The 25,500-nt window shown below is 43.4% G+C and overlaps 2 protein-coding genes across 2 annotated transcripts; one reads left to right on the top strand and one right to left on the bottom strand.

Annotated features, from left to right (window-relative positions):
* The first annotated feature begins 5,414 nt into the window (after window positions 1-5,414).
* Window positions 5,415-9,486, top strand: LOC114500016 (thyroid hormone responsive). Its single transcript, XM_028516586.2, has 2 exons — window positions 5,415-6,080; window positions 8,357-9,486. The coding sequence occupies exon 1, from the start codon at window positions 5,627-5,629 to the stop codon at window positions 6,059-6,061; it is 435 nt and encodes a 144-aa protein (XP_028372387.1). The 5' UTR covers window positions 5,415-5,626; the 3' UTR covers window positions 6,062-6,080; window positions 8,357-9,486.
* Window positions 9,487-9,917: 431 nt separating this feature from the next.
* Window positions 9,918-15,575, bottom strand: NDUFC2 (NADH:ubiquinone oxidoreductase subunit C2). The gene is made up of 3 exons (XM_028515982.2): window positions 15,249-15,575; window positions 11,879-12,022; window positions 9,918-10,094 (listed from the first exon to the last, which is right to left on the bottom strand). Exons 1-3 carry the CDS (start codon window positions 15,415-15,417, stop codon window positions 10,045-10,047), a joined length of 363 nt encoding a protein of 120 aa, XP_028371783.1. The 5' UTR covers window positions 15,418-15,575; the 3' UTR covers window positions 9,918-10,044.
* Window positions 15,576-25,500: the final 9,925 nt, after the last annotated feature.

Below are 25,500 nucleotides of genomic sequence, written 5' to 3'. Positions count from 1 at the left end.
CCCCCCCAGGTGAACACCTAAGGCTCTGCCCCTTATTACGTAACAGGCGCATCAAGACAAAAAAAATGGCCCAAACAAAAGAATAGGTCAAATCTCCAGAAATAATACAATTAAATAACCAAGAGATAGCCAGCCTATCAGATGCACAGTTCAAAGCACTGGTGATCAGGGTACTCACAGAATTGGTTGAATTTGGTCGCAAATTAGATGAAAAATGAAGGCTACGCTAAGTGAAATGAAGGAAAATGCACAGAGAACCTATAGTGATAGGAAGGAAACTGGGACTCAAATCAATGGAGTGGACCAGAAGAAAGAAACAACCAAACAGAAAAGAATAAAGAAATAAGAATTCAAAAAAATGAAGAGAGGATTAGGAACCTCCAGGACATCTTTAAACGTTCCAACATCTAAATTATAGGAGTACCAGAAGAGGAAGAGCAATAAGTGAAAAAGTTATTTGAACAAATAATAAAGAACTTCCCCAATCTGGCAAAGGAAATAGACTTCCAGGAAGTCCAGGAAGCTCAGAGAGTCCCAAAGAAGTTGGACCCAAGGAGGAACACACTCAGGCACATCATAATTGCACTACCCAAGATTAAAATGAAGGAGAGAATCCTAGAAGCAGGAAGAAATAAGGAGACAGTCACCTACAAAGGAGTTCCCATCAGACTGTCAGCTGATTTCTCAAAAGAGACCTTGCAGGCAAGAAAGGGCTGGAAAGAAATATTCCACATCATGAAAGTCAAGGACCTACATATGAGATTGCTCTATCCAGCAAAGCTTTCATTTAGAATGGAAGGGCAGATAAAGTGCTTCTCAGATAAGGTCAAGTTAAAGGAGCTCATCATCACCAAGTCCTTATTATATGAAATGTTAAAGGGAATTATCTAAGAAAAAGAAGATAAAAAACTATGAACAGTAAAATGACGGCAAACCCACAATTATTAACAACCACACCTAAAACAGAAACAAAAACAAACTAAGCAAACAACTACAACAGGAACAGAACCACAGAAATGGAGATCACATGGAGGGTTAGCAACAGGGGAGTGGGAGGAGAAGAGAGGGGGAAAAGGTACAGAGAATAAGTAGCATAGATGGTAGATAGAAAATAGACAGGGGGAGAGCAAGAATAGTATGGGAAACGTAGAAGCTAAAGAACTTATGACACATGGACATGAACTAAAGGGGGGGATGTGGGTGGGAGAGGGTGTGCAGGGTGGAGGGGAGTGAAGGGGGAAAATGGGACAACTGTAATAGCATAATCAATAAGCTATATTAGGAAAAACAAACAGAAAACTTGCTGCAACCTTTGTCTGAGTCCCTTCTGTAGCTGCCTGGGCTCCAGCCCAGCCCGGGTTACTTGGAGTCAGGCAGTTCCTTGCACCACAGTCACGTGGCCTTCCTGGCCTGGCCCTTGGGTGCCTTGACTCCCATCCATCTGGAATCAGTTCCCTCTGTCCAACTTGGGTCATGTACATGCCCTGAGCATGAGGCCACAGGCAGGTCTGTGGAAGCCATTCCAGTGAGGTGCCTCACCCCACCTCAGTTTTCCCCAACTTGAGGGAAGTGGAGAAGTCCAGGGAAACTAAGCGACGCGTGATGTCTCATCCAGCTTCTGCTAATTCCTTCCCTTCCACTGCCAGGGTTCCTGCTTGCAGCACCCAGTTGTACCAGGTGGCCTCCCAGCCCTGGGACAGGGCATCTTGAGAGCAGGGACACCTGACTCCACTGGGTCCTGCCCCACAGCACCCCCCTGAGAAGACCTCACATCACTTCTCTTCTGCCTTCCTCCTCGCCCCACTCCTAGAACTCGTCTGAGTCCAGCCTATCCCCTTGGATCCCTGCTCCGTGTCTTCTAATCAGGGAGGGCTGGCAGCTGCTCATTCAGCAACATTTTATCCAGGGCCTTCCATCTGATGGGTAGACCTAGGGCCAGTCTCTGTCTGTAGCCTGCTGGCTGGATGACCCTGGCCCTGGCCCTGGCCCTGGCCGTGTGGGTCCTCCTCACCCTCTGTCCCAGGGTGACTCATGAGCTCTGCACTCATTCGCTCACGCAACTCATTTGTCCCCCAAGTATCAGTTTGTTCACGCTCTCCCCTTTTCACTAATACACCCATTTACTTACTTTCACAATCCTTCTGGGCCGGGTCCAGCAACAAGTCTGGGAATAGACTGGCTTTAGTATGCAAACACAGAGGCAGAAGGGCACAGTGGGACACAGGGGCCCTGTGCTCAGGTGGAGTTCCCCAAAGTCTGAGCTGGGGAGGCTCCAACAAAGATCGGCCCCCTTGTTGAGTAGACGAGGCCGGGATGGCCCACGGAGGCCCCAGGTGGCTCCGGCCACGGGCTGAGAGAGGAAGGAGGCCGCCCCTGGTCAGGCAGTCCAGACCCGCTCGGTGTGGCAGAGTCAGCTCTTCCGGCCCGGAGCCCAGGGCTGGAGCACCATGTTTCCAGCTCTGAGCTGGTGACCTGGGGCTGGGTTACAAACCCAAGAATTAAGACAGGGCACATGTAAACACCTGCCCACGGGTTCAGAAGGAGTTCTTGAACTAGGTAGGCCTGACCACCTTCCCTTCCTTTCTCTGAAGGGAAAGGCCTTCCCTTCAGAGATCTCCAAACCCTGCACAGCCGGGGGCATGGCAGCCCAGGAGCCTGTTCATGAGTGGGCTGGGCAGCAGCCCTCCAAACCCAAACCGCAGCGTCCAGCCTCATGGTCTCGGGCCGTACTCACTGCTCAGCCATCCTGGGTGTTCAGACACAAGGGATGCCCTGTTTTCCTAAGGAGAAAACATTTCAAGAATGTTTTCCCCAGTAAAGGTCGAAAACAAATGAAAAAAAAATGTTTTAGGCCTGGAAGTGAATGAATCAAGTGTTTACTTAAGTAATCTGTTAAAATGAAATGTTTTCACTTAATCGATTAATTTAAAAAACTTACTCTTTCCACACATAGTTTAGGAAGCAATTTTATGCAAATTCTTCACCGTGCTGACTGGTGGAGGTGGTATCGGATTCATGGGTCTTGCTAACACTTTCATTTACAGTAAGAACGGAGCAGCGCCCTGCAGAGTGAAGACTGTCAGGACAGGAGTATGGTGCACCCTCCTTCCCTGAGGGGTCATCCTGGAAAAGAGCCTCACCTGAGAGGCAGCCTCATGAGGTGGTGGTGGGCATGCACAGCGTCATGCAGCTCCTGGGTGGACAAGGGCAGCTACAGCCTCTGGGCTCCCCCATCTTCCAAAATCCTCACCATTCCTTCGAGCCAGGCCAGGAACCCTGTTTTTCAAGGTGACTGGACACTATGACCAAAGACCCTGGAATGTGTCAAGAAGTGGATCCAATGGTCATCACTTGGCTGGTATCTACTGAGCATCTGCAGTTCGGGGCCCCAGGACAGATACAAAATGAACCTCAATGTGTGTGGTGAGTCCGAGGACGGAGACATAACGAGGAATTGGGGAGCACAGAGTAGGAAAGGAGAAGTGGTGGGAGGTAAATACGTATGTATTGAGGCCTTGCAATATACCAGGCATAACACAAACATCAACTCTAACCCTCATGACAATCCATGGGTAGGAGTTGCTGCTCACCCCAACTCCTCCTTGCCTTAAACTAAGAGCGTATGTTCTTAGACTAATCACTTTACCGTCTTAGGCCTTCATCCCCTCCTCTGTAAATGGAGAACACCTATGACATATGACTGTTGTGAGTACGGACTACCAAGCCCTCAATCGACGTTGGCTCTGATCATGATCAGAATATGGGAGGGAGCTGAGGCTCAGAGAGGAGCAGCGAGCAGCCCAGGGCCACGTAGCCCCAGGACGGAAGAGCTGGACCGTACTCTCTGTTCCACTCCATGACCTGTAATACAGAAGAGGTTAAAGTGGAAGCTTTGTCATTCACCACAGGTGACTGGACTTGGCTGCCCTCTCTCTTCTGAAGAGGCAAGGCCACCTGTCCAATGCAGGATTACCCCAGGTCACCTGCACCTGTGTACACATCCATCCCACAAAGGCTGCCAGGGGACAGGACAGCTGCGGCTTTCCTTGGAGGTCTGGAGAGCGGGGCTGAGCCTCCCCCGTCACTTCTGAGACCTTCTGAGTCTCTGTTTCCTCATCTGAGAAGGGGGATGCTATTGTTTTTCTGCCTCATAGTATGGGCATTGAGTGAGTTAGAAGTTGGGAAATGGTTCTTCACACTGCTCTGTTGTGCTAATATAATCATACTTAAGATGGGTAATTGGTGGGTGGGTAGGGGATAAAGAGATGTAGAATTCAGTTCAATATGAAGATGAGCTTTCTCACAGGTCTGGCCGTAGGAGTGGAAGGAGGTGGGAGAGTGCGTGACTGTCAGTCCTGGGGATGCTGTGGGGTGGGGGCAAGAGTTGCTTAAGTGAGACTGGTTCCCCTCCCCTCTCCTCCCCTCCCCTCCCCTGCTGGGCAGCAGGTACCTAGAGACAAATGAGAACTCAGAAGGTCTTCTTCTCCACTTGACTCTCACAGTAACTTGCTGTGCAACTTTGAATCTCCCCCGGCCCTCCTTTTCCTAGTTATCTCATAAATAAATGTAACAAATGCAGTTTGTTAACTGGGATAATGTGGCTATGTAAAGGATTATTATTTTCCAAGGCTTTGGCCAAAGGGCGAGATCAATAGGAAAAAGGAAGCATTGTAACTTGTGGAATTACAGGTTAGGGTTGAGAGGGCTCTAGCATGAATCTGGGATCTGCACCAGCATACACCTGGGGACTGCTTTGTGGCTGACAAAGTGTTTCTTTAGCATTGTCTCGTTCCATCTCACAACAAGACCCCACAATTACAGAGACAGATATGGACCCAGGGAGCTGGTGTACTCATCCATCCTCACACAGGGGTCTAGAGCGCTGAGCGGAGGTGGGAGACAGGTGGTTCTGGGCTGGAATCCCAGCTTCAGTCAACCCATGGGCCAGTTCCTTTAGCTACCTACACATCAGTTTTCTTATTGGTAAATAGGAATAGGAAGATTAAATATTCACCACAGGGTTTTGGTGAAGCTTAAATGAGGTACCTTGTGAAAGAGCTTGGTGCAGAAATGGGTACACAGGAGGTACTGAATAAGGTAAAACCAAAACTCACTAGAAACTGCAGGACTGGGCTTCCAGCTTCTGCTTCGGTGCTCTTTGCCCCCCACTAAGCAGTGTCCTTTCATCACCCTCCTCGTTGCTGTCACAGCTGAGGCACCCAGGTTGAAGAAGTCAGCTGCACAGTAGGAGGCTACTGTAAGTAGGCAGCTTGGTCTCTGGTGACCTGAAAGAGTTAATTACTGCCCCAGGGTCAAGTGCACCGGTTGCCAAAGGGAAAAGCTTCCCTGTAGTTGGTCCTATGAGCTGGTGGAGGAGGAGCCAGGCTCCTGCTCAGGCGGTCAGGAGTGCTTACATGACAGGCAGAAAGCTGGCAGGCCCTTCCCTAGGAAGACGGATCTCCTGATACAGACAGTGGGGCCCAAGCCCTCGGATTGGCCTAAAACAGGGTGTGTTTTTCCCACCGGCTGGGCCTTGGCATCCTGTCAAACTGCCTTCACACCCAGCTGTTAAAAGAACAACGACCAAAGAACGACAGCGGGACTCAGTGTGCTGGAGGAAGCAACCATGCAGGTGCTGACCAAACGCTACCCCAAGAACTGCCTGCTGAAAGTCATGGACCGGTACTCGGCCGTGGTGCAGAACATGGAGCAGGTGGTGATGTTCCCCAGCCTCCTGCAGGACGTGAAGCTGAATGCGCAGGCTGGGCCCCCCAGTCTCTACAACTACTTCACCATGCTCAAGGCCATCCGCACGGATGTGGACCACGGGCTGCTGCCCCGGGAGGAGTGGCAGGTCAAGGTGGCCGATGGTAAAACCACTGTGACTGAGAATGAAGCTGCAGAGACGGAGGAGAGTGAGGAGGAGGTCTTGGAGCAGCTGGACCTAGAAGCCCAGTTCCACCTGCACTACACTAGCCTTCATCAAATCCTCACCCACCTCACCTTGAAAGCTGAGGAGCTGACGAGAGTATACCAGGAAATAACAGGACAGGCCGTGTAGGCCTCCGACTCTAGGGAAGGTAATGGCAGCCACACTAGTCAGAGTCCACTGAGGGACGTCCCAGGGGAGCAGGGGGAGCAAGGGGAGCAGGGGTGCCACCCAGTGGGAGAGGGAGAGCTCAGGTCCCAGATAGAGCCATCCTTGCTGCCTTACTCTCCTTCTGACCCAGGATGGGTGAGTAATGGCCATGACTGTTAGGGAGACAGCAGGAAGTGTCCCGGGAGTGCATGCCTTATGGGCACACATCTGTGTTTTTGCATGTGTGCCTTTGTTAGGAAGTGTGGGCATTTACTCAGGTGAGTTGTGACTTCTGTGTGTGCGCGTGTGTGTGTGTGTGTGTGTGTGTGGCGTTGCTTCCCAACATTTTATCAAGCCACAGAACGTGAAACAGGATATTAGATGTCACATGGGGTGCATAGGTGAGGCTGCTCACAGTATTCCTGCAACTGGCAGGGGTGCTCTGGCCACCCCAGGTTGCAGCCAGCCAGGTGGAAAGCTGAAGGACTGCTTTCTTGGCACTCTAACTGGTCCCAGGCACAGCAGTGTGGAGGCATGCCTGCTGGAAAGCCCTGTTGTGAGGCCATGGAAATGTGCTGAAGTTTGGGCCCACATGTCTATGCACAGAAGGGCCGGGGTTGTAAGGTGTGGGTGGGCCGCAAGCTAGACAAGCAGGCGGTGGCACCAGGGACAGTGGTGGGTATGTCACTCCTGGGTAGAGATTAGGAGAAATCTGGCCACCAAATTTTGAGTTGCACCGTTTTGATCCTGAGCTACCTGCTAGCCCTGCTCCCATGAACTGGTTTCATTGGTGATAAAGTGTATTCGTGTCCATGGTAATCTCAAAACCACTGATGTAGGTCTGCGGGGCAGGAGTTTTATCCCCATTTTATAGGGACATTAAAGCCGGAGGTGAGTGATTCACTGAAAGTCACATAGTAAGAGGACAGAAGCAAGACTGGCCCCAATTTTGAACTGGGTATTCTTTTCATCACACCCAATCTTGGCCCTATGTGTTATCTTCATAGTCTACCTGAGGACACTCTGTAATGATGGGGATCAAACAGTGGCCAAACAGGGGCCTGAACACAGCCTCTGGGGAGCTGCGCTCGGTATTTTCTCAGCATTTTTCCTTCTGCTACCTCAAACCCAAATCCAAACTTCAGCCTCACTGCAATCTCCCCTCAAGGCTCCTTGGGTTGCCTTTCAGAGGTTTTTGAATATAACTGAGTTGAGTCAGCAGCTCTAGGGTAAAGTTCTGGTCCCACCACTAATGAGCTGAGGCCTTGGTTTAGCCACCTCACTTCTCTGGGTTTCAGTTTCTTCACTAAATTATAGCAATGGTGGAAAAAAATAACAATAAGTATACGAATAGTGGGGTTTTTTGTTTGTTTGTTTGTTTGTTTTTAGGGTTTGACCAAACAGCCAGAAAGCACGTTTTCATTAGGGACTCATGATCTTCCAGCTCCAATCGGAACCTTAAATATTTTTTTAAAGATTTAATTTATTTATTTTTAGAGAGGGAAAGGAGGGAGATAGAGAGAGAAAAACATCAATGTGTGGTTGTTGGAGGTCATGGCCTGCAACCCAGGCATGTACCCCGACTGGGAATCGAACCTGTGACACTTTGGTTCACAGCCTGCGCTCAATCCACTGAGCTACGCCAGCCAGGAGTATACGAATAGTTTTATAGTTTAAAACTGCTTGCATATTAATTATCTAATGGAACTATCACCCCCTTTTACATGAAAAAACTAGAGGTCTAAGAAGTAAAATGAGTCCAAGGTTACTGAGGAAATGGCCCAGTCGAGACGGGAATGAGCCCTGGCCTAGGTGGTGTCTCATTCCTTCCCTCTGCACTGGTGAATTTCCTCAGTGCGGTTGAGTCCTGCAGCCTGGGCTGGAGGAGGGAACTGAGGATGGCCCAGTGGACAGAACACCCACTCCTTGATCAATCAGCTTTGCACAGAACAGCCATTCTACACTACACTGATTTTCGTGGCATAGAAGTTAAAAAACCTGGGCTCTTGTCCTCACGCTGCTGCCTGATGTCTGTGTGACCTTGAACAGCTTACCTTTGCGCCTTGGTTTCCCTGTTAGTAAAATGGAGAGGTCAAACTAGTTATTGCTGTTCTGATGAGCCAATTCTTCTTACAGTGCTGACACTACCAGACTCCTCTACACAACACCATAGAGCTTCATCGTTTTCCCTATTTCGGTAGGAATATGAATATGACAGTACCTTAGTGATGTGGATTCACACTGACTTTTTTTTTTTAACATTTCTGTACTCCACAGACTCTGTGATGAGGACTTGGAGCAACTCACTGGCCCTGATGATGAGACCAGAAAGGCTAGACCTATGGCTGGAAGTGAGGTGACGCGGTTTTCTGAGATGCTTCCTTACCCTTCTCCAAGCACCAGTTCTGGACTTGTCACTGGGTCACCACCTTTAGGATGCCTGTTGCTATTAGTAACTCCCACTCACCTCTCACCAGCTTGGGGCCGTGGTCAGTGGTTTGTGGGGGACTAGATGTTACCTAGCCAATGTGGTACAGTAGGAAGAATATAGGTTTTAGCATCTGACTCTTAGCGCATATTCAATGTGATCTTGGGCAAGTTATTTAACCGGTTGGACCCTAAATTTCATGACCCATAAAACGCAGATATTGTGTGCCTCACAAAGTTGTTCTAGAAATTAAACAACATACAATCAAAAGCACCTGCTGTGTAAACGCTATTATTACGGGCTCATTCCCCCAGCCACCCTGCTCTCATCTGTGTTTGCTCCAGCTTTTGTTCTTTACACTCTAGAACCAAGGGGTAGCAGAGTCCCTAGGGATGAGTGGTTCACTCCTGAACCTGCCCAGCACAGATGAACTGTGAACCTATTTATTGCAGTAGCAATTAAAAAAATAATACCTTGAACTTGTATATATCTTTATTCTAAAGTACTAAAGTACTTCTAAAGTACTTTCTCGGACACAATTTTATATTTAACAAGTGGGACTCAAGAGAAGAGATGGAACTCATCTGATTTTGCCCAAAAAACCAAATTTGTATTCACACTGCTACCTAATTTGAAATCACATAATGAGAAACTATTTTATTAATCTCCAAAAACCAGTCTGATTATAAAATCTGAGCTTGGAAACAAAAACTTCCTGGGCAATCGCTTGGATTTGGTAAGGAGTGAAGAGTACCTTCCTTCCAGGCAGGTGGGCTCTTCTATTACTAATGGCACCCAGCTCCACTGTAGACAGTGTTGGCACTGAGCCCGCCTTCTCCCGGATGACCCAGCTAAGAGCAAGGACCCCTTTGTGGGATCAGTCTTCTGTTCTCCTGGTCTCGAGTCTCGTGCTTGTAAACCACCTGCTATATTGTTCAGAGAGGGCTCACAAATGAAACCCTGACCGTTATTCCCATTTAAAATACCCTTTAGTAACTTCCTGCCACCTAGGGGTTCAAGTCAAAATTATTTACATGACTTACAAAGCCCTCCATAGCCTGGCTTGCTTTGTTTTGCTTTGCAAACTAGCACAGGGGCAGGCAAACCCTTTCTGCAAAGGACCGTATGTTAGTTCATGCTTTGCAGGACATAAGGTCCCTGCCACAGCTACATGACTTTGCTGCTGTGGCCTGGAAGCAACGTGAGCAACATGTGAACAAATGTGCAGGGCAGTGTTCCAAAAGCTGTATTGGCAGCGGGCCACATCTGGCCCACAGGCCATACTTGGCTGACTCAGAACTAGAACTACTCCATTTTTAAATCTGTCAGATGTCTTCTTAAAATTGGCTGAATTGAAATGGACCATTCTGGGATGCACTACTTTTCTCATGACAAAAAGGAGTCAGAGTACTCATGATGACCATTTTAATCACCGGTGTTAACACACAGATTATTATAACTTCAAATATCAAGAAAACGTGTTCCGTTAGATTCAGAAATAACTGTTAGTGAAACTGAAGCAAGAACTGTGGAGACTTCAACGCACTGGATGGAATTCTTCAAGAATTTCAGCATAAGTTTTCTTATCTATAAGAGGAAAGATCAGAAAAGATTATATTTAAATTACGTTTTAAATCATATTCCCTAAAAAATAAAATTAAAACTTAATACTCTTAGAGACAGAAACCCCTAAAATGTCCTCCTTTTCTAGTCCTCAGCCATGGCCTGGGGGTCCCTGAGACTCTCTGCTTTACCGAATACTTTTGAAGAATCTGTGGTGACATCCAGATGGCTGCCTAGAGGGGCGAAGTGCTGCCGCAGATCCGGGCTGAAGGGGTGAAGGAAGGAAATGCACAGGGAGGGGCAAAGGTCAGGGGGGAGGGGCCTGGAGCTGAGGTGGTCAAGCTCTCTGTGCTTACTCGGTCATCAGTGCCTGAGGCTCTTGGTACACCTGCCAGTAACCTGCAGCTCAGAGACAGAATGAGCCTGTGAAGCTGCACACACTCCTGCTGACAGAGGGAGACAGTGGGAACAGGGAGGCAAAGAGCCAGAGTTCTGGGACTGCGGACCGCTCTGCCGTTGGGTCTCACTCTGAGGAATCAATATTCCCAAGGTCTTTCCAGCAGTTCCGAGTATTCCTCATCCCTGATACAACCACTATCCATAGTTTTGTACTAGTATTTGAGCTCTTCATTGGCAAACACACACACACACACACACACACACACACAAACACACACACACTGTACCTTTTTAATGCACGATAAACAATACATATGTGACTAAAGGCTATAAGAATACGGAATAGAGTAATACAATTTTAGAGCTAAATAGGACCTTAGAGAGCATCATTCAGTCTAATAAAATCTCAATGCGTAATATTATACATTTAGGAAAATCTAGGAGTTCAAATTTTTCCTTCCTTCTTTCCCTCATGTACACATCTGTACTGTGTGTATCTGTGTAAAATAAAAACAAGACAGTTATATCAACACTATAGTTGAACAGAGATAAGTAGAATGTGCTGAGGAAATTCCTGTCTGTAACTGGGTAAAAACTTCATCAAGATGAACCTTGGACAGGAATTTGCCAGATAGACAGGGTGGAAATGGGCAAGAGGGGGTTCAAGAAAAAGGGACAGTGTGTACAAATGATACAGGGCAGGTTCAGAACATAGCATTTTGTGAGGCAGGAGATGGATTATGGGAGATGAGGCAGGGTTCTGTGTTGCTCAGGTCAGCTATTATTTATTTAGTGTCCACTATGTGCACCAGGACTTGTTCACACTCTGTGCTGGAGGCTGGGGAAACAGACAAAGCTGCAGTCTAAGGAGGGACACATCTTTGTGTATGTAACGTGGAGGATTAAAGGTATGGGAAAGTGCTTCTACCAGACACTCAGCCTGAGATGTGAACTTCAGTAAGACCAAAAATGGAGGAGAGCTGGAAGCAAGAGCAACGATCCAAGCAAAAGATTATTAGGACCTGCACCAGCATAGAGTGGGAGAGAGAGGAGAGTTCAGAGTTGAGAAATAGAAAGAACAGTAAGACTTGATGACTAATGGGGAGTAAAAGAAAAAACTTGGAGATGATTCCCAGGAATCGGGCTGGAGTACCCAGGAGCACAGCAGCACCATCTCTGAAGCAGGACACAGAACGGGTCTGGGCTGGCAGACGGCTGTGAGGTTCTGTTCACTATCTGAGGTAGTTAGCCAGAACCTGGGTATTTGAATTAAAGAGAATTCTGGTCTATAGACAACAATATGGGAGTCAACAAAATAGAAAGGGAACCTGAGGCCATAGGCATGGAAAAGATTAACTGGGGAAAATGATGCAGAGTAAGAAAGGTTTTAGACAATTAACTTGAAATACCTTTTTCAGGAAAATCTTCCGGATGTGATTTTATATATGCGAACATATCATGGTCCCTCACAGCATACATATAGTCTTGACGTTTTAAAAGATAATATCCAATAAAAACAAAGGACGTAACATATAGAAGCTGGCGATGCAAACCTGAAATTCAAATGACAAATCCCAAAGAAAGCAAAAATCAGCCAGGCAATGTGCAGTAAAGGTTATAATCTTATATTTCAGATATATAATTTATTATTTCTTCTAAATTTTTTTTTAAAAAAGGGCTTTTCTATCTGGCTATTCTGAACAAGCAGCCTTGATCTTGCCATGTCTTCTTAAAGCAACTTGACAATTATGAAAAGCAATGTTAAGTCTACAAACATCATTATCAATAGAGTCCAAGATTTTAAAAATTGAGGTTTTATAAATTTCTTCATGGAAAAAGGTGGATAAATCCCAAATGCTAGACTGAGAACAGAAAAAAATATTTTCTTCTTCACTAAGTTAACTTTAGACCTCAACTAATTTGTATTCCAGGACTTGTTTGGGAAGTGATGAGCTAAGACAAAGTCCTTTACAAATGGTCTTCAAGCAGTGTGGCTGGTCTCCATATACTGGTTTACATTTGCATATTTAGTGGCTACTAAAGTAGCAGCCTACACTACAAATATATCTCAATTCTCTTCTGTCCCATCTAAATTTCATCCCATTTGCATGTATTATCTATTTGAAAACTATATTTATAAAATCATCATATTAAAAAAATAATTATATTCTAATGAGAATGGAGAGGGTCAAATCCCATGCTCTAGAGAAAGCCAAAAGTCTGAAGGGGAGATCCAAAGATATCAACTTGATATACAGAAATATTTTTTGCAAAAGGCTAAATGCAGGTTTGATTTTCTACCTAAGCCCCCGAATTCCACCCTCAGTCCTCCACTTCTTATCCTACATATCTTCCTTTGGAGAACTGGTTTATTACTATACTTGTATCTACTACCCATGTCCTGGCAACCCACAAATATATCCAACTCAGACACCCATGTCGATGAACAGATACATCCAAATGTTTGACAGATACGTTCACTTCGATATCCCAAAATGAACTAATTTCCTTCCTATACATACCTCTTCCTCCTAATTCTAAGAATAAGACCAGTTACCCAGGAATCCAAGTCCTGGGTAATACACACAGTAATCATCCTTCTTTTCCTACCCTCCTCCCCACATCCAGTCACTGAGTGCTGCCAGTTCTGCCTGGTAAATATTTCCTTTCCTCACTTATCTCTCATTTGTACTAGCTGGTCTCCCCTTCATCTCATTTTTCACTCCACAATGATCCCAGCTTTTATCCTGTCACTAGAATTTTTACTAAGATATAAACCTTGCTTATTGATTCCTTCTTCAGTTATGCTCAACAGAAGTACAAATTCTTACAAATGACCTCCTAAGCCCTTCATGAGCCAACTCTCCCACCTTCACCTTCTTATGCTCCCTGATATGCACACTGTGTTCCAGCAACACTGAACTATTTTTTTCTAAGACTTTTATTTATTTATTTATTTATTTTAGAGAGAGGGGAAGGGAGGGAGATAAAGAGGGAGAGAAACATCAATGTGCAGTTGCCTCTCAGGTGGCCCCTACTGGGGACCTGGCCTGCAACCAGTCATGTGCCCTGACTGGGAATCAAACTGGTGACCCTTTGGTTCACAGCCTGTGCTCAATCCAGTGAGCTACACCAGCCAGGGCTTTTTTTTTTTTTTTTTTTTTTTTTTTTAAGATTTATCTATTTCTAGAGAGACAGGAAGGGAGGGAGAGAGAGAAACATTGATTGGTTGCCTCTTATACCCATTCAACCAGGGATGAAACCTGCAATCCAGGCATGTGCCCTGACCAGAATGGAACTCGCAACCTTTCGGTCTCTGGGACGATACCCAATCTACTGGAGCACACTGAACTACTTTTAATTCCTCACACAAACTAGGCTTCTTCTTGCTTCTACATTATGTGCACTGTTCATTTTCTCTGCCCAGTGACTTACTGATCCTTGCAGGCTCATCTCAGACATTGCTTCTGCTAAGAAGCCTTCCCAGAACTTTCCTGGACTTAAAAGGGTGAACTCATCTCTATTAATATGCAAATTGCTATAGTAGAGGCCTATCCAAGGGAGATGGGATTTCAGTACTATTTGAGCACTGGAAGCTGACTTCCGGGTATAACATACAGATGGAAGAAGGCAAAAGAGGCACAAGTGACGTGGTTCCTGGTTGCAGGAACCACTGTATTACCTTTCTTCCTAACTGGGCTCCTTGGCTCCCATCAGTGTTGCTGCACATTGTTGACCAAGTTGACCTTTTAAAACACACGTCTGATCGTTGCATCTCTGTCTGGCCCCTACCAATCAAAAGCTAAAAGGTTCCTTTCTGCCTGGAGAATAAATTGCCATGATCTCCCTACAATTGTTTGTAGCCTTATTGTCCTACTCTGCACTCATTCAGTCATCAAACTACCCCCCATCCAGAGACCTTTGCCTTCACTTATTCCCCCTAGTCCCATGGCCCTGGAAGGCTGTTTCCTAGTATCTGCCTGATAAGTCAAAGCTAAGTTCAAAATCTTTCAGTTTCCCTCCACTTTTCCGTTTGGTGGTCCATAACCCTTAGCACAGCTACTGTGTTAGTTCTTACCAGCTCTGACAGGACACCACTGACATACTAGAAAAGACAGCCCAGTGTTTTAAAGATTCCCACTCAAAGTGGGGTCTCCACAGCAGCACCAGCAGCAGCAGTGTCTGCTAGTCTGTTAATATCAGGCCCCTTCCCAGACCTAATGAATCAGAATGCACATTTTAACATGATACCAGGTTATTAGCAGTATGCACATTGAGTTTGACAGCACTGCTTTCCAATACAGACTCTGAGGATTAAAACAGGCCCTGCTACTTGTGAGCCATATGACCTTGGACAAGCTGCTCTAACCTCTCTAAGGTTCTGTTTTCTCATTGTGGATAACATCTCCCCATAAGGTGTCTTGAGGATTAAATGCTATAATGTACGTAGTTTCAGTAGTACATGGCATGGAGTGAACGCTCAGTTTTGCATACACCACAGCGCGAAATGAGAGGGTGGCAGGCAATCCACTGCTGGGTCCTTCACAGACTCACTGTGGGGTCGTGGGTTTCACTCCACCTCAGTCTCCTGAAGAGCCAAATGACACTCTGGCCCCCCCGAATTCTAAATAGCTCACGGGGCGCGCGGATGCCCCAGGAAGGCGAGGTGGGGCCTGCTAGGCGAAAATGCCGGGAAAAGCGAAGGAACCTATGGCAGAGCCGGCTCGCAACCCTGAGACCCTCTCTCCTCCCACCGGATCCCGCTCGCGCAGCCCTCACCGGTCAACATCACCGGCCTCCGCCGGATCGCGTTATCTAGCAGACCCGAGCAATAGCCCAAGAAGCCGATGTAGACGAGCCGCGGGTCGGTCAGCTTGGGCGGGGGCAGGCTCCGGGCCTCATCCGGCAGGAACTGTAAGGGCACTCGGCCCGGCCGTCCGCTTAGCATGATGACGCCGCTCTTGCCAGAGGGTTGGCCTCAGACCGCTAACTACAACGAAAACCCTCACAACCACAGCCGAGCCCCAAGTCCTAAGCTTTCTCCTCCGAGCACTGGGCTGAAGGGCATGGCGCAGGGCGGTGCAGCGCTCAAACGCTTCCCCGGGCGCACTGCCTCGCGAACTTGCCTGGGAGGTTCCGGCCTACTGAATGACCCACCAGCTAGCTCGCCCGCCGGCGCTAATTCAGCTCCCAGGGTATGGGGTCTTGGTACCGAGGAGGCGAGGAATACATGAAACGAGCCAAATTGGGAGAAGACTAGGAGACACAGCTTTTTTTAGCTCAACTGCCCGCTTCCCAAGAGTCTCGCCCTTTCCTTTCCTGCACCTGAATGTCCCTTCAGCGAGAATTTATCTTTGCATCTAACAACACCCACAAGTGAACTTGACGAATCGTTTTGAGAAACGTAATTAATTGAAATCTCATAAAAGCTGCTTTCTCCCTGGCCGTGTGGTAGAGTGGGTTGGGCGTCCTCCAGCAAAGCGAAAGGTCGCGGAATCATTCCGGGTCAGGGCTTACGCGTGGATTCGGGGCTCGTCCCGGATGGGGCGCAGCCCAGTGGAGGCGGGTGGATTCTTCTCTTTCACATAGGAGGTTACCCTCCCTCTCTTTCTCCCTCCCTTCCCGTCTCTCTAAGAATAAGTAAAATCTTTCTTTTTTTAGGCTGTTTCATTTTCTGGGTTTCCAGTCCTTCATTTGCACTGGCACACCCTCCAAACTTAAAATTAAGGTCCAGCCATCAACAAAGAATTCAGAGAACCCCAGACCGGATCATTCAGTTAAACTCTTGAGGCTTAGGCTGGGTGGCAGCACCCTAAAATTGTTCACCTTTGGTCTTTAGGTCCTTGCATGTGGCTGAAGGAAGAGGTGTTTCTTAAAGGTCTAAGGAATGAAAGAAGGAATCTATAATGTTCTGCCAAGAAATTGTGCAGTCTCTGCTCACCTACGTCCAATACTGGGGGCCGTCTGTCTTTGAATAGTTCTCTCTTTAAAAAGCCCTTCCTAATACTGAGCAAACATATGTTCTTTTTGTGTCTTTCCATGAGTAGGATCAACATTTTATGTAGGCAAATACTAATTAAGCCAGAGGTTAATGCAAAGGTATATGTATCAACCAAAGTGGAAGAATTAAGTATCAGTTAAGAGTAATTAAATAAAGGATGGACCTTTTATGCCTATAGAAAGCACTCCTAGATTTGCTATATTTCAAGGTGGGACTTTCCAAACGAAGGTGTATTAGGACATATTCCTCGAAGGCAGCAAATACTTCAAAGATTCACCCTCTTTGACCCAGTAATTACATGTCTGGGCATCTGTCCTATGGAAACAGTACGACATTTTGCACAAAAAATTTTTTTAACTGCTGTTTCTTTGAAAATTATATCAAAAGAATGAAAACCACAAAAAATAAATTTCAGTGGGATTTTCACAGCATGTAAATTTTGAATACCAGATGAACTATCAGGCAAACTCATAAATATTTAAATGATGTTCACACATCCTTCTACCCTACATCCTTCTGGGTGTAATCTATGACTTAAAAAAAAAAAGAAACTTAAAACATACAAATTTAAAAAAAACAATATAACTAATACCCATATTCTTCCACCCCAAATTAACAACTGTTAATCTTGTATCATATTTACTTTTAACCCTTTTTAAAGGAAATAAAACATTACACATAAAATCCGAAGTCCCCTTTCCCTTCTTCCCCAGAAGCAACCACTATCATGATTTTAGTGTATATACTTCCAGTCTACTTTTTATATTTTTATGTACGATATATTGTGTTAGGTGTGCTTTTAAATTCTCTTTACTTAAATATCATGATTCATTATTCTTGTTTTTCTCTCACTTTTCTTTCCATATAATGTTTTTATGATCTACAATGATACAGAAAAATCAGATTCATTCCTTTTGACTACTGTATAATATTCTATCATATAAATATGTCCGGTTAACTTTTTAGGTTGTTTCCAATTTATTTTTCACTTATCTATGTTTATATTCTAAAATCTAGGGCTTAGAGAAAATTTTGCATAACAACACCAGGACCAAGAAAAGTACAAAAATATTCACAGGAGTAATGACCATCTGCAATATCTCAGAACTGGAAATATCTTAAATGCCCATTAAGAACAGATTAGAAAATAAATTGTCATGTTTTCATGTATCACAATACTCATGCGTCAGTATGATGAACCTCAGAGATTCATGTTTAAAAAGAGAATATGAGATCAGAGAAAAAGAGATAAGTTAAAGGAGGATATATGATTCCATTTATATAAAGTTCAATTTAGGCAAAAATATATTGTTTAGTGATACACACATATTAGTGGTAAAACTATTTGAAAAAGCAAGAGAAGGATTAATTCAAATGTTCAGGATAGTTACCTCTGGGGGAGGAAGGCAGGGAGGAAGGACATAGAGAAGCCCTCTAGGAGATTAATAATATTCTATTTCTAAGCTGTGTGGTGGGTACATGGATATACATATTATTATTATCCTCATCTGAAGAACTTTTCCCCTTGTTTTTTCGAGAGCGAGGAAGGGGGAGGGAGAGAGAGAGAGAGGAGAAAAAGAGGAAAAGAGAGAGAGAAACATTGATTAGTTGCCCTCTGCATGTGCCTCTGCATGAGCCCCAACTGGGGATCGAACCCACAACCTAATTCTGTTCTCTGAATTGGAATAGAACTCGCAAGCTTTTGGTGCATTAGATGACACTCCAACCAACTGAGCCACACTGGCCAAGGCTAAATTTTTTTATTTTTAACTTTACATATGCATGTCACACACTTTTGGATTTGTCATGTATTTTATGCAGTAATACAATTTTTGGCTAAATTAAAATTGTAACTTTTTATTGTGGTAAAAACATATAACAATTTTAGCATCTTAACCATTTTTAATTTATAGTTAAATAGTGTTAAATATATTCATCATTGTGCAGCATAGCTCTAGAATTTTTTTATCTTGCAAAATTGAAACTCTATAACCATTAAATACTAATTCCTTTTCTCTCCTTCACCCAGCCCTTGAAAACAACTTTCTAAACTTTCTGTTTTTATGATTTTGACCACTTCAGATACTTCATATGAATGAAATGATCTGTCCTTTTGCGAATGCTTTATTTCTCTTAGCATAGTGTCCTTAAAATTTATCCATTTTTGATAAGGTTTCCTTCCATTTTAAGGTTGTATAATATTCCACCATAAAATGTATATGCTAATTTTTTACCCACCTTTCAGTTGTCTATTTGGGTTGCTTCTACCTCTTACCTACTGAGAATAATACTGCAGTGAGCATAGGTGTGCAAATACCTCCTCAAGATTCTGTTTTGAATTCTTTTGGATATCTACCCAGAAGTGGGATTAGTGGATCATATGGTAATACTATTTTTCATTTTTTTGAGAAACTCATACTGTTTTCCTAATGGCTGTGCCATTTTTACGTTCCCATAGTGTTTAAGGGTTTTAATTTCTCCACATCCTTGCCAACACTTCTTATTTTCTGGGGTATTTTTTGTTTGTTTGTTTTTGAACCTGGACATCCTTATAAGTATGAGATATTATCTCACATGATTAGTGATGTTGAGAATCTGTTCATATGCTTGTTGGCCATTTATATATCTCTTTAGAGAATTGTCTATTCAAGTTCTTTGCCCACTTTTAAATTGGGTCATTTAGGGTTTTTTATTGTTTTTATTGAGTTACAGAAGTTCCTTATAGTCTACATATTAATCCCTTAATCAGATGTGCTTTGCAAATATTTTCTCCCACTCAATAGGTTATCTTTCCACCCTGTTGATTGTTTACTTTGGTGTGCAGAAGTTTTTAAGTTTTTAAAGTATTTTTGCTTCTGTTGCCTGTGATTTGGTGTCATATCAAGGAAAATCATTGCCAAAATGAATGCCCTGAAGCTGTTTCCCTATATTTTCTTCTAGGAATTTTATAGTTTAAGGTCTTCAATTTAGGTGTTCAATCCATTTTGAGTTAGTTTTTGTATATGGTGTAAGCAAGGTAAGGGTCCAACTGCATTCTTTTGTATGTAGATGTATGCTTTTCCCAACGTCATTTGTTGAAGAGACTGTCCTTGTCCCACAGTGTAAGCTCATTGGCCATATACTCAAGGGTTTACTTTCTGGGCTCTGTATTCTGTCCCATTGTTCTGTGTATCTGTCTACATGACAGGACCACGCCATCTTGGTTACTGTTATTCTGTAGTATGTTTTGAAGTCAGGAGGTGTGACGTGCTTCTTTTTCAAGATTGTTTTGGCTGTTCAGGGTTACTAATACATTTGAAAAAAGAAAAATAATGTTTCATTTTAAGGTGCATTTCCATGATGATTAGACAAGTTCTGAGAATTCTTTCAAAGTTTATTGGTCATCTGGATTTTCTCTTTAGCAAAATGCAAGGGTTTGTCCTTGGCCCACTTTTCTTTTGGACTATCTCTGCCTTATTCATTGACTAGTAGAAACCTTTTATATTCTGATACTAATTCTTTGTTATTTATGTGGCAGATATCTTTTCTAAGTGTGTTACTTGCCTTTGAACGTTATTTTTGGAGGATTTATTTTGAAATACAGAAATTTAAATTACTGAGTTAGTCCAATCTACCAATCTTTTTCTTTATGGCCTGTGCTTTTCATATTATTTAAGAAATTTTTTTAATTCTGAGGTCATAAAGACAGGATCCTATCTTTTCTTCCCAAGTTTTGTGTTTAAGTCTTTGATCCATTTGGATTTTATTTTTGAGTGTGAGGAATGTTACAAGAACTGACCCAACACCATTAATAAATAATTCATCCTTTCCCCACCAATATTTAATGCCTTGTCTAATATACATCATGTTCTCAAAAATACCATGGCCCATTTCTTTTTAAAAATTTTAAAATTATTTTTAAAATTATTTTAAAAATAATGCATTGAAAAGCATTATTTTTTTCAAGCTTTATTCCAATATTATCGACACATAAAACATGTATGTTTAAGGTGTACATTGTGATGATTTGATACACATGTATAATGCAAAATACTTACAACAATAAGGTCAGTTAACAGTCAAGGTCTATTTCTAAACTCTATTTCGTTCCACAGATCTCTTTGACAATTACTTTATTACATGAATAACTATGGCTTTGTAATATTCTTTCATATCTGGTAGGGTATGTCACCCATTTTTGTTTTTAAAAAGCTGGCAAATATTTATTGTTATTTATTTATTATTAAATAAATACACCTCTATTCTCACTCATGATTTTAAAATCACCTTGTTATATTCCCTGAAAACTCTCATTAGGGTATTGGTTAAAATTACACTGAGTTATAGACTAATATAGGAATAATTGATATATTTAAAATGCTGATCCTTCTCATACATGAACATGGTATATATTTCTCCATTTATTCTAATTTTCTTTTTATAGCCCTGTTAAAGCATTATAATTTTCTCCATAAAATTCTTGTATATTTTTATTAGTTTGTCTCTCGGTATTTATAGTTTCTGTTATAAAAACTATCTTATATTTTACTACCTTTTCTAATTGGTTAATTAGAATGTTCCTCTTCTATCCTGCAACCCTTGCTAAACTCTCTAATTACTTCTAACAGGTTTTTACTTGATTCTGTCGGATTTCCCCCATCCTTGGCAATCCTTGCCTGTTTGCCATTACTAAACTTTGATTTTTGCTAATCTACTAGGGGAAATGTTGTTTCATTATTGTTTTGCCTTTCTCTGATTTTAGTGAAGTTAAATATCTTCCAGTTTCCTCTTCTGTAGATTAACTGACTGTTTATCTTTTACCTATTTTTTGTCTTGGGTCATCTTTTTTACTGGGTGATTTGTTGGAATTCCACACATATTCTCAACACTAATGAAATTTGCTGTTCTTATGTCATCAGATTTATCCATTTTTCCCTGTTGTGAACAGTGGTTTTTGCGCCATGTCCAGCAGATCTTGCTCACCCATTACAAAATCTTTCTGTTCTCCCCTTCAATTAAATTACCCTATGAGTACGCCAGTGACTTCCATGTGGCTACACCCAATAGTACCAATTTTTAACTCAATGTATGAGCAGCACTTCACACAGTTGTCTTTTCTGTCCTTTCGATTAACAAACACTCTCTTCCTCTAGCTCCCAGGACACCATACATCTTAATTTTTCTCTTATTTCTCTGGCTTTACTTTATCAACTTTGTCTGATGTCTCCTCTTTTTCTCCCTAGCCTGAAAATGTGAACTTTCCTCAAGACTTGCCCTGGGTCCTCTTCTCTTTACTATCTATTCTTTTTCCTTAGGTGATATATCGATTCCCTCGGCCTTAATTATCACGTATATACTGATAACTCCAATATTTATTACTCTAGTCCAAACTCTTTTCAGCTCAAATTACACATCTACTCACCTTCACCAGGATATCTCAGAAACACCTCAAATTAAGTATATCCAAAAATAAAACTCTTTTTTTACATTGAGAAAATTAAAAATATTTTCAAAGAATAATATAAGAAATACCCATATTTCTACCACTATAACATTTTATTGTATTTGCTTCAGGTCTTTATTTCCTGATGTATACAGGTAAGATACACATGTATAAGCAACATTTATATATATTCTTCTTAAAAAATATGTAAATAAAACAGTACAGAGTTCAAACTCCTTTTGACCTCAACCCTCATTCCCAGTCTCTTTCCTCCCCCCCTAGAGGCAACCTTGACCCTAAGTTCCATATGTATACTAATGTCCATTTTAATATACTCATATTAATAGAGGACTTCATTAGCAACATAAAACAAGATTTTTTTGTGCATGGTTTTAAAACTTTACACATTCTGTATATATCATTTCCTTAAGTCCATGTTCAAGAGTTTCTCTAAGGTCTGTATTTAAGGTTAGAACTGCCAAGTTTCAGATTATATAAATTTTCTTTTTCTTTTTACCAGGTTTAATTCACTTTATTTTCCTTGTACAAAACTATGGAGTGGCCACAGCTGAAGCCTGGGTCCTCTGCATAGAAACTCTGGGGGACGGTGGTCTTTACAAGACGGTCGGTGAGTTCCTGATGGGGAGGCTCGGTGAGCACAGTCCCTTCCCAGAGGTGGGGATGAGAGAGCTGTAGGCCTTAGCGACGGCATGGAAGGCGACCTTGGTGAAGTTGCCTCAGGTGGCAGTGCAGCCCCTGGCTGAAGCGTAGCAGTCGCCAATACCAGCCATCAGCAGCAACTGTTTGGGCACAGGGGCTGAGACGATGCCGGTGACCCAGGTGCAGGGATGAGGCCCACCAGCACAGAGCCACAGCGCCGGTCACCTTACAAGGGACGGTGTGGGGCTTGTGGATCTTGTTCCCCGAGTAGCCTCCCCGCACAGGGACAAGGGAGAGCATGGCCAGGATGATGGCCCAGAGGATGGCAGTGGCTGCTTCCTTTGAGCCCTTGACACCCAGACCAACGTGTCCATTGTCGTCCCCAATGGCGAAAAATGCCTTGAACCAGGTCCTCCGGCCAGCATGTGCCTGCTTTCGCAAGGGCATAATCTTCAAAACCTCATCCTTAAGGGACCCCCCAAGAAAAGAGATCTCAGATTCCTTGATGGGCAGAGAAAAGAGATCTCCTCCAGGAACTTGATTTTCATGTCCTTGACCAGGCAGCCCAACTTGGTGACGGGGATCCACGCCTTGTCTCCAAGAGCTCCACGGCCTCAGCCCGACCCTGACCCCCGGCCGTGACCTCGGCTGGATGCCCCTGACAAATCCCGCGGGGCCTCCAGGCCCTCCTGTAGCACCTGTGCCACCCAGCATTTGGTTTTTCCTGGAGAAAAAAGCGAATATATACATTTTCAATTTTACGAGATAATGTCAAATGCCTCCATAAAGACACTGATTCAATTTCCTTTCTATCCACAATTTATGTGAAAGGAGCCATATTTCCTATTGTCAGAATTTAGTCTTTGTCTGGTGGTGAAAAACGGGATCTCAATGTTGCGTTAATTTGCATATCCTTATTATCCAGTGAAAACGCGTACCTCTTTCCGTAGTTATTTGCCATTTGAGTTTCCTTCTGTTTGATTGCCTAGTCAGATACTTTGCTTGTTTTCTTCAGGGTTGTGTTTTTCGAAATGATTTGTAGGAATTTCTTATGTGAGGTAATATAAACCTTTTGTCTGTTTTATATGTTACAAAATACTACCCCTGCAATTTTTTGTCTTTTATTTTTATTTATAAGGTCTTTTAGTACACAGAAGTTAAAAGTTCTGATGTAGTAAAATATATCAGTCTAATCTTTTTCTTTACAGTTTGTTTTATGTCTTTTACAAAATCTTTTCAAAGCAAGGCCCTAAGTTTTCTTTTACAGATTTTACAGTTTCCAAAACACAGCTCTTAATGCCATCTTTATGTCTCTCACTTGCATGTCCTGCATTTCCCACCACAGTAAACAATGCCACCATCCATCCAGGTGCAACACCTGAAACATAGGGATCATCTGTGATTCTTTGCTTACCCTCAAACCCTATATCTAGTCCATTTCCAACTACTGTCCATTCCAACCCCTAATCCATCTGCTTCTACATCACACTGCCACCCCTCTATAATCTTTTTTATTAAAGCTTTTATTTGTTTATTTTTAGAGAGAGGGTAAGGGAGAGAGGAGGAGAGGGAGAGAAACATCAGTGTATGGTTGCCTCTTACATGCCCCCTACTGGGGACCTGGCCCACAACCCAGGCATGTGCCCTGACTGGGAATTGAACCAGTGATCTTTTGGTTCGCAGGCCTGTGTTCAATCCACTAAGCTACACCAGCCAGGTCAAACTCTGTAATCTTGCACCCAGGCAGTTCTCCACAGAGTAACTGGAGTGACTTTTTGAAAATACATTTAGTGTCACAGGTTCGATTCCCAGTCAGGGTACATGCCTGGGTTGCAGGCCATGACTCCCAGTAACCTCACATTGATGTTTCTCTCTCTCTCTCTTTCTCCCTCCCTTCCCTCTCTAAAAAAAATAATAAAAATAAAATCTTAAAAAAAAAAGAAAATACATTTCAACACCCAAGTAGATAAGATGAAAAATTTAATAGAAAAAGTGGCAAAGACCATAAATAGTTGTCAGAAGAGAAAGTAGCAATGGTTGTTAAACATAAAGAAAGACTCTAATATCTCTCAAAAGAGAAATGCAAATGAATATTACTCTGAGATAGATATCATTTGGCAAAGATCTAAAATACTAATGACACACTATGTTGGAAAGTTTGTGGGGAAACGGGCACCATACCTTGCCTTGAATCATAAACTGGTTCAACTTCTATGACTAATTTGACAACATCTGCCAAAATTATAAATGTACATAGCCTCCAACTTGAAAATACCACTTCTAGAAATTTAACCCCATCCTAACACATGTGTAGAAATGAAACATTGACATTCATTGCAGTTTATTACTGGTAAACATACCGGAAAAACCCAAGTGTCCATTAAGAGGACACTCGTTACATACATTACGGTCTGTCTAAACACAGATGCTGTAACAGACAGACTCTAAGATGGCCTCCCGCTTGTCTCTGCCTACAGGCACTCAGGCCTAGGGTAATCCCCTCTCCTTCAGTGTGGGTGGGACAGGAGACTTCCTTCTAACCTATAAACTGTGGCAGAGGTGACAGGATGTGACTTCCATGGTTACATTACATAAGATAATAAGTCTGTCTTGTTAGCCGACTCTGTCCCTGGCTGACTTGAATGAAGCCAGCTGCTAAGTTATGAGTTACTCCGTGGAGAGGCCCACGTGGCAAAGAGCTCAGGGTGACCTCTGTCGAACAGTCAGCAAGAAACCGAGGCCCTCAAACCTACAGCCCATAAAGAACCAAATTCTGCCAACAGTCATGTGAGTGTGAAACAGACCCTTTCCCCAGTGGAACCTTGAGATGAGAACACTGGGATTGCAGCCTGTGAGAGACCCTGAGGCTGTGGACCGGAGAAGCTGTGCCTAGCCTTCAGACCTACAGAAGTTGTGAGATAATAAATGTGTTGTTTTCAGCCACTGGG

Source organism: Phyllostomus discolor, chromosome 6 (assembly GCF_004126475.2).
Source record: "Phyllostomus discolor isolate MPI-MPIP mPhyDis1 chromosome 6, mPhyDis1.pri.v3, whole genome shotgun sequence".
In the NCBI taxonomy this organism is placed as follows: Eukaryota; Metazoa; Chordata; class Mammalia; order Chiroptera; family Phyllostomidae; genus Phyllostomus; species Phyllostomus discolor.
The sequence above is the reverse complement of the archived record's forward strand: the minus strand, read 5'-3'. Positions and strand labels throughout refer to the sequence as shown.

Bases quoted from the DNA above. Each gene is read 5' to 3' on its own strand.
- NDUFC2 (XM_028515982.2), bottom strand. From the start codon at position 15,417: ATGCTAAGCGGACGGCCGGGCCGAGTGCCCTTACAGTTCCTGCCGGAT. The intron at 12,023-15,248 runs GTGAGGGCTGCG...TTTGAATTTCAG, and splicing joins GAGGCCGGTGATGTTGACCG to GTTTGCATCGCCAGCTTCTA. The intron at 10,095-11,878 runs GTATTTCAAGTT...TTCCTCTTATAG, and splicing joins GGAAGATTTTCCTGAAAAAG to ATAAGAAAACTTATGCTGAA.
- LOC114500016 (XM_028516586.2), top strand. From the start codon at position 5,627: ATGCAGGTGCTGACCAAACGCTACCCCAAGAACTGCCTGCTGAAAGTC.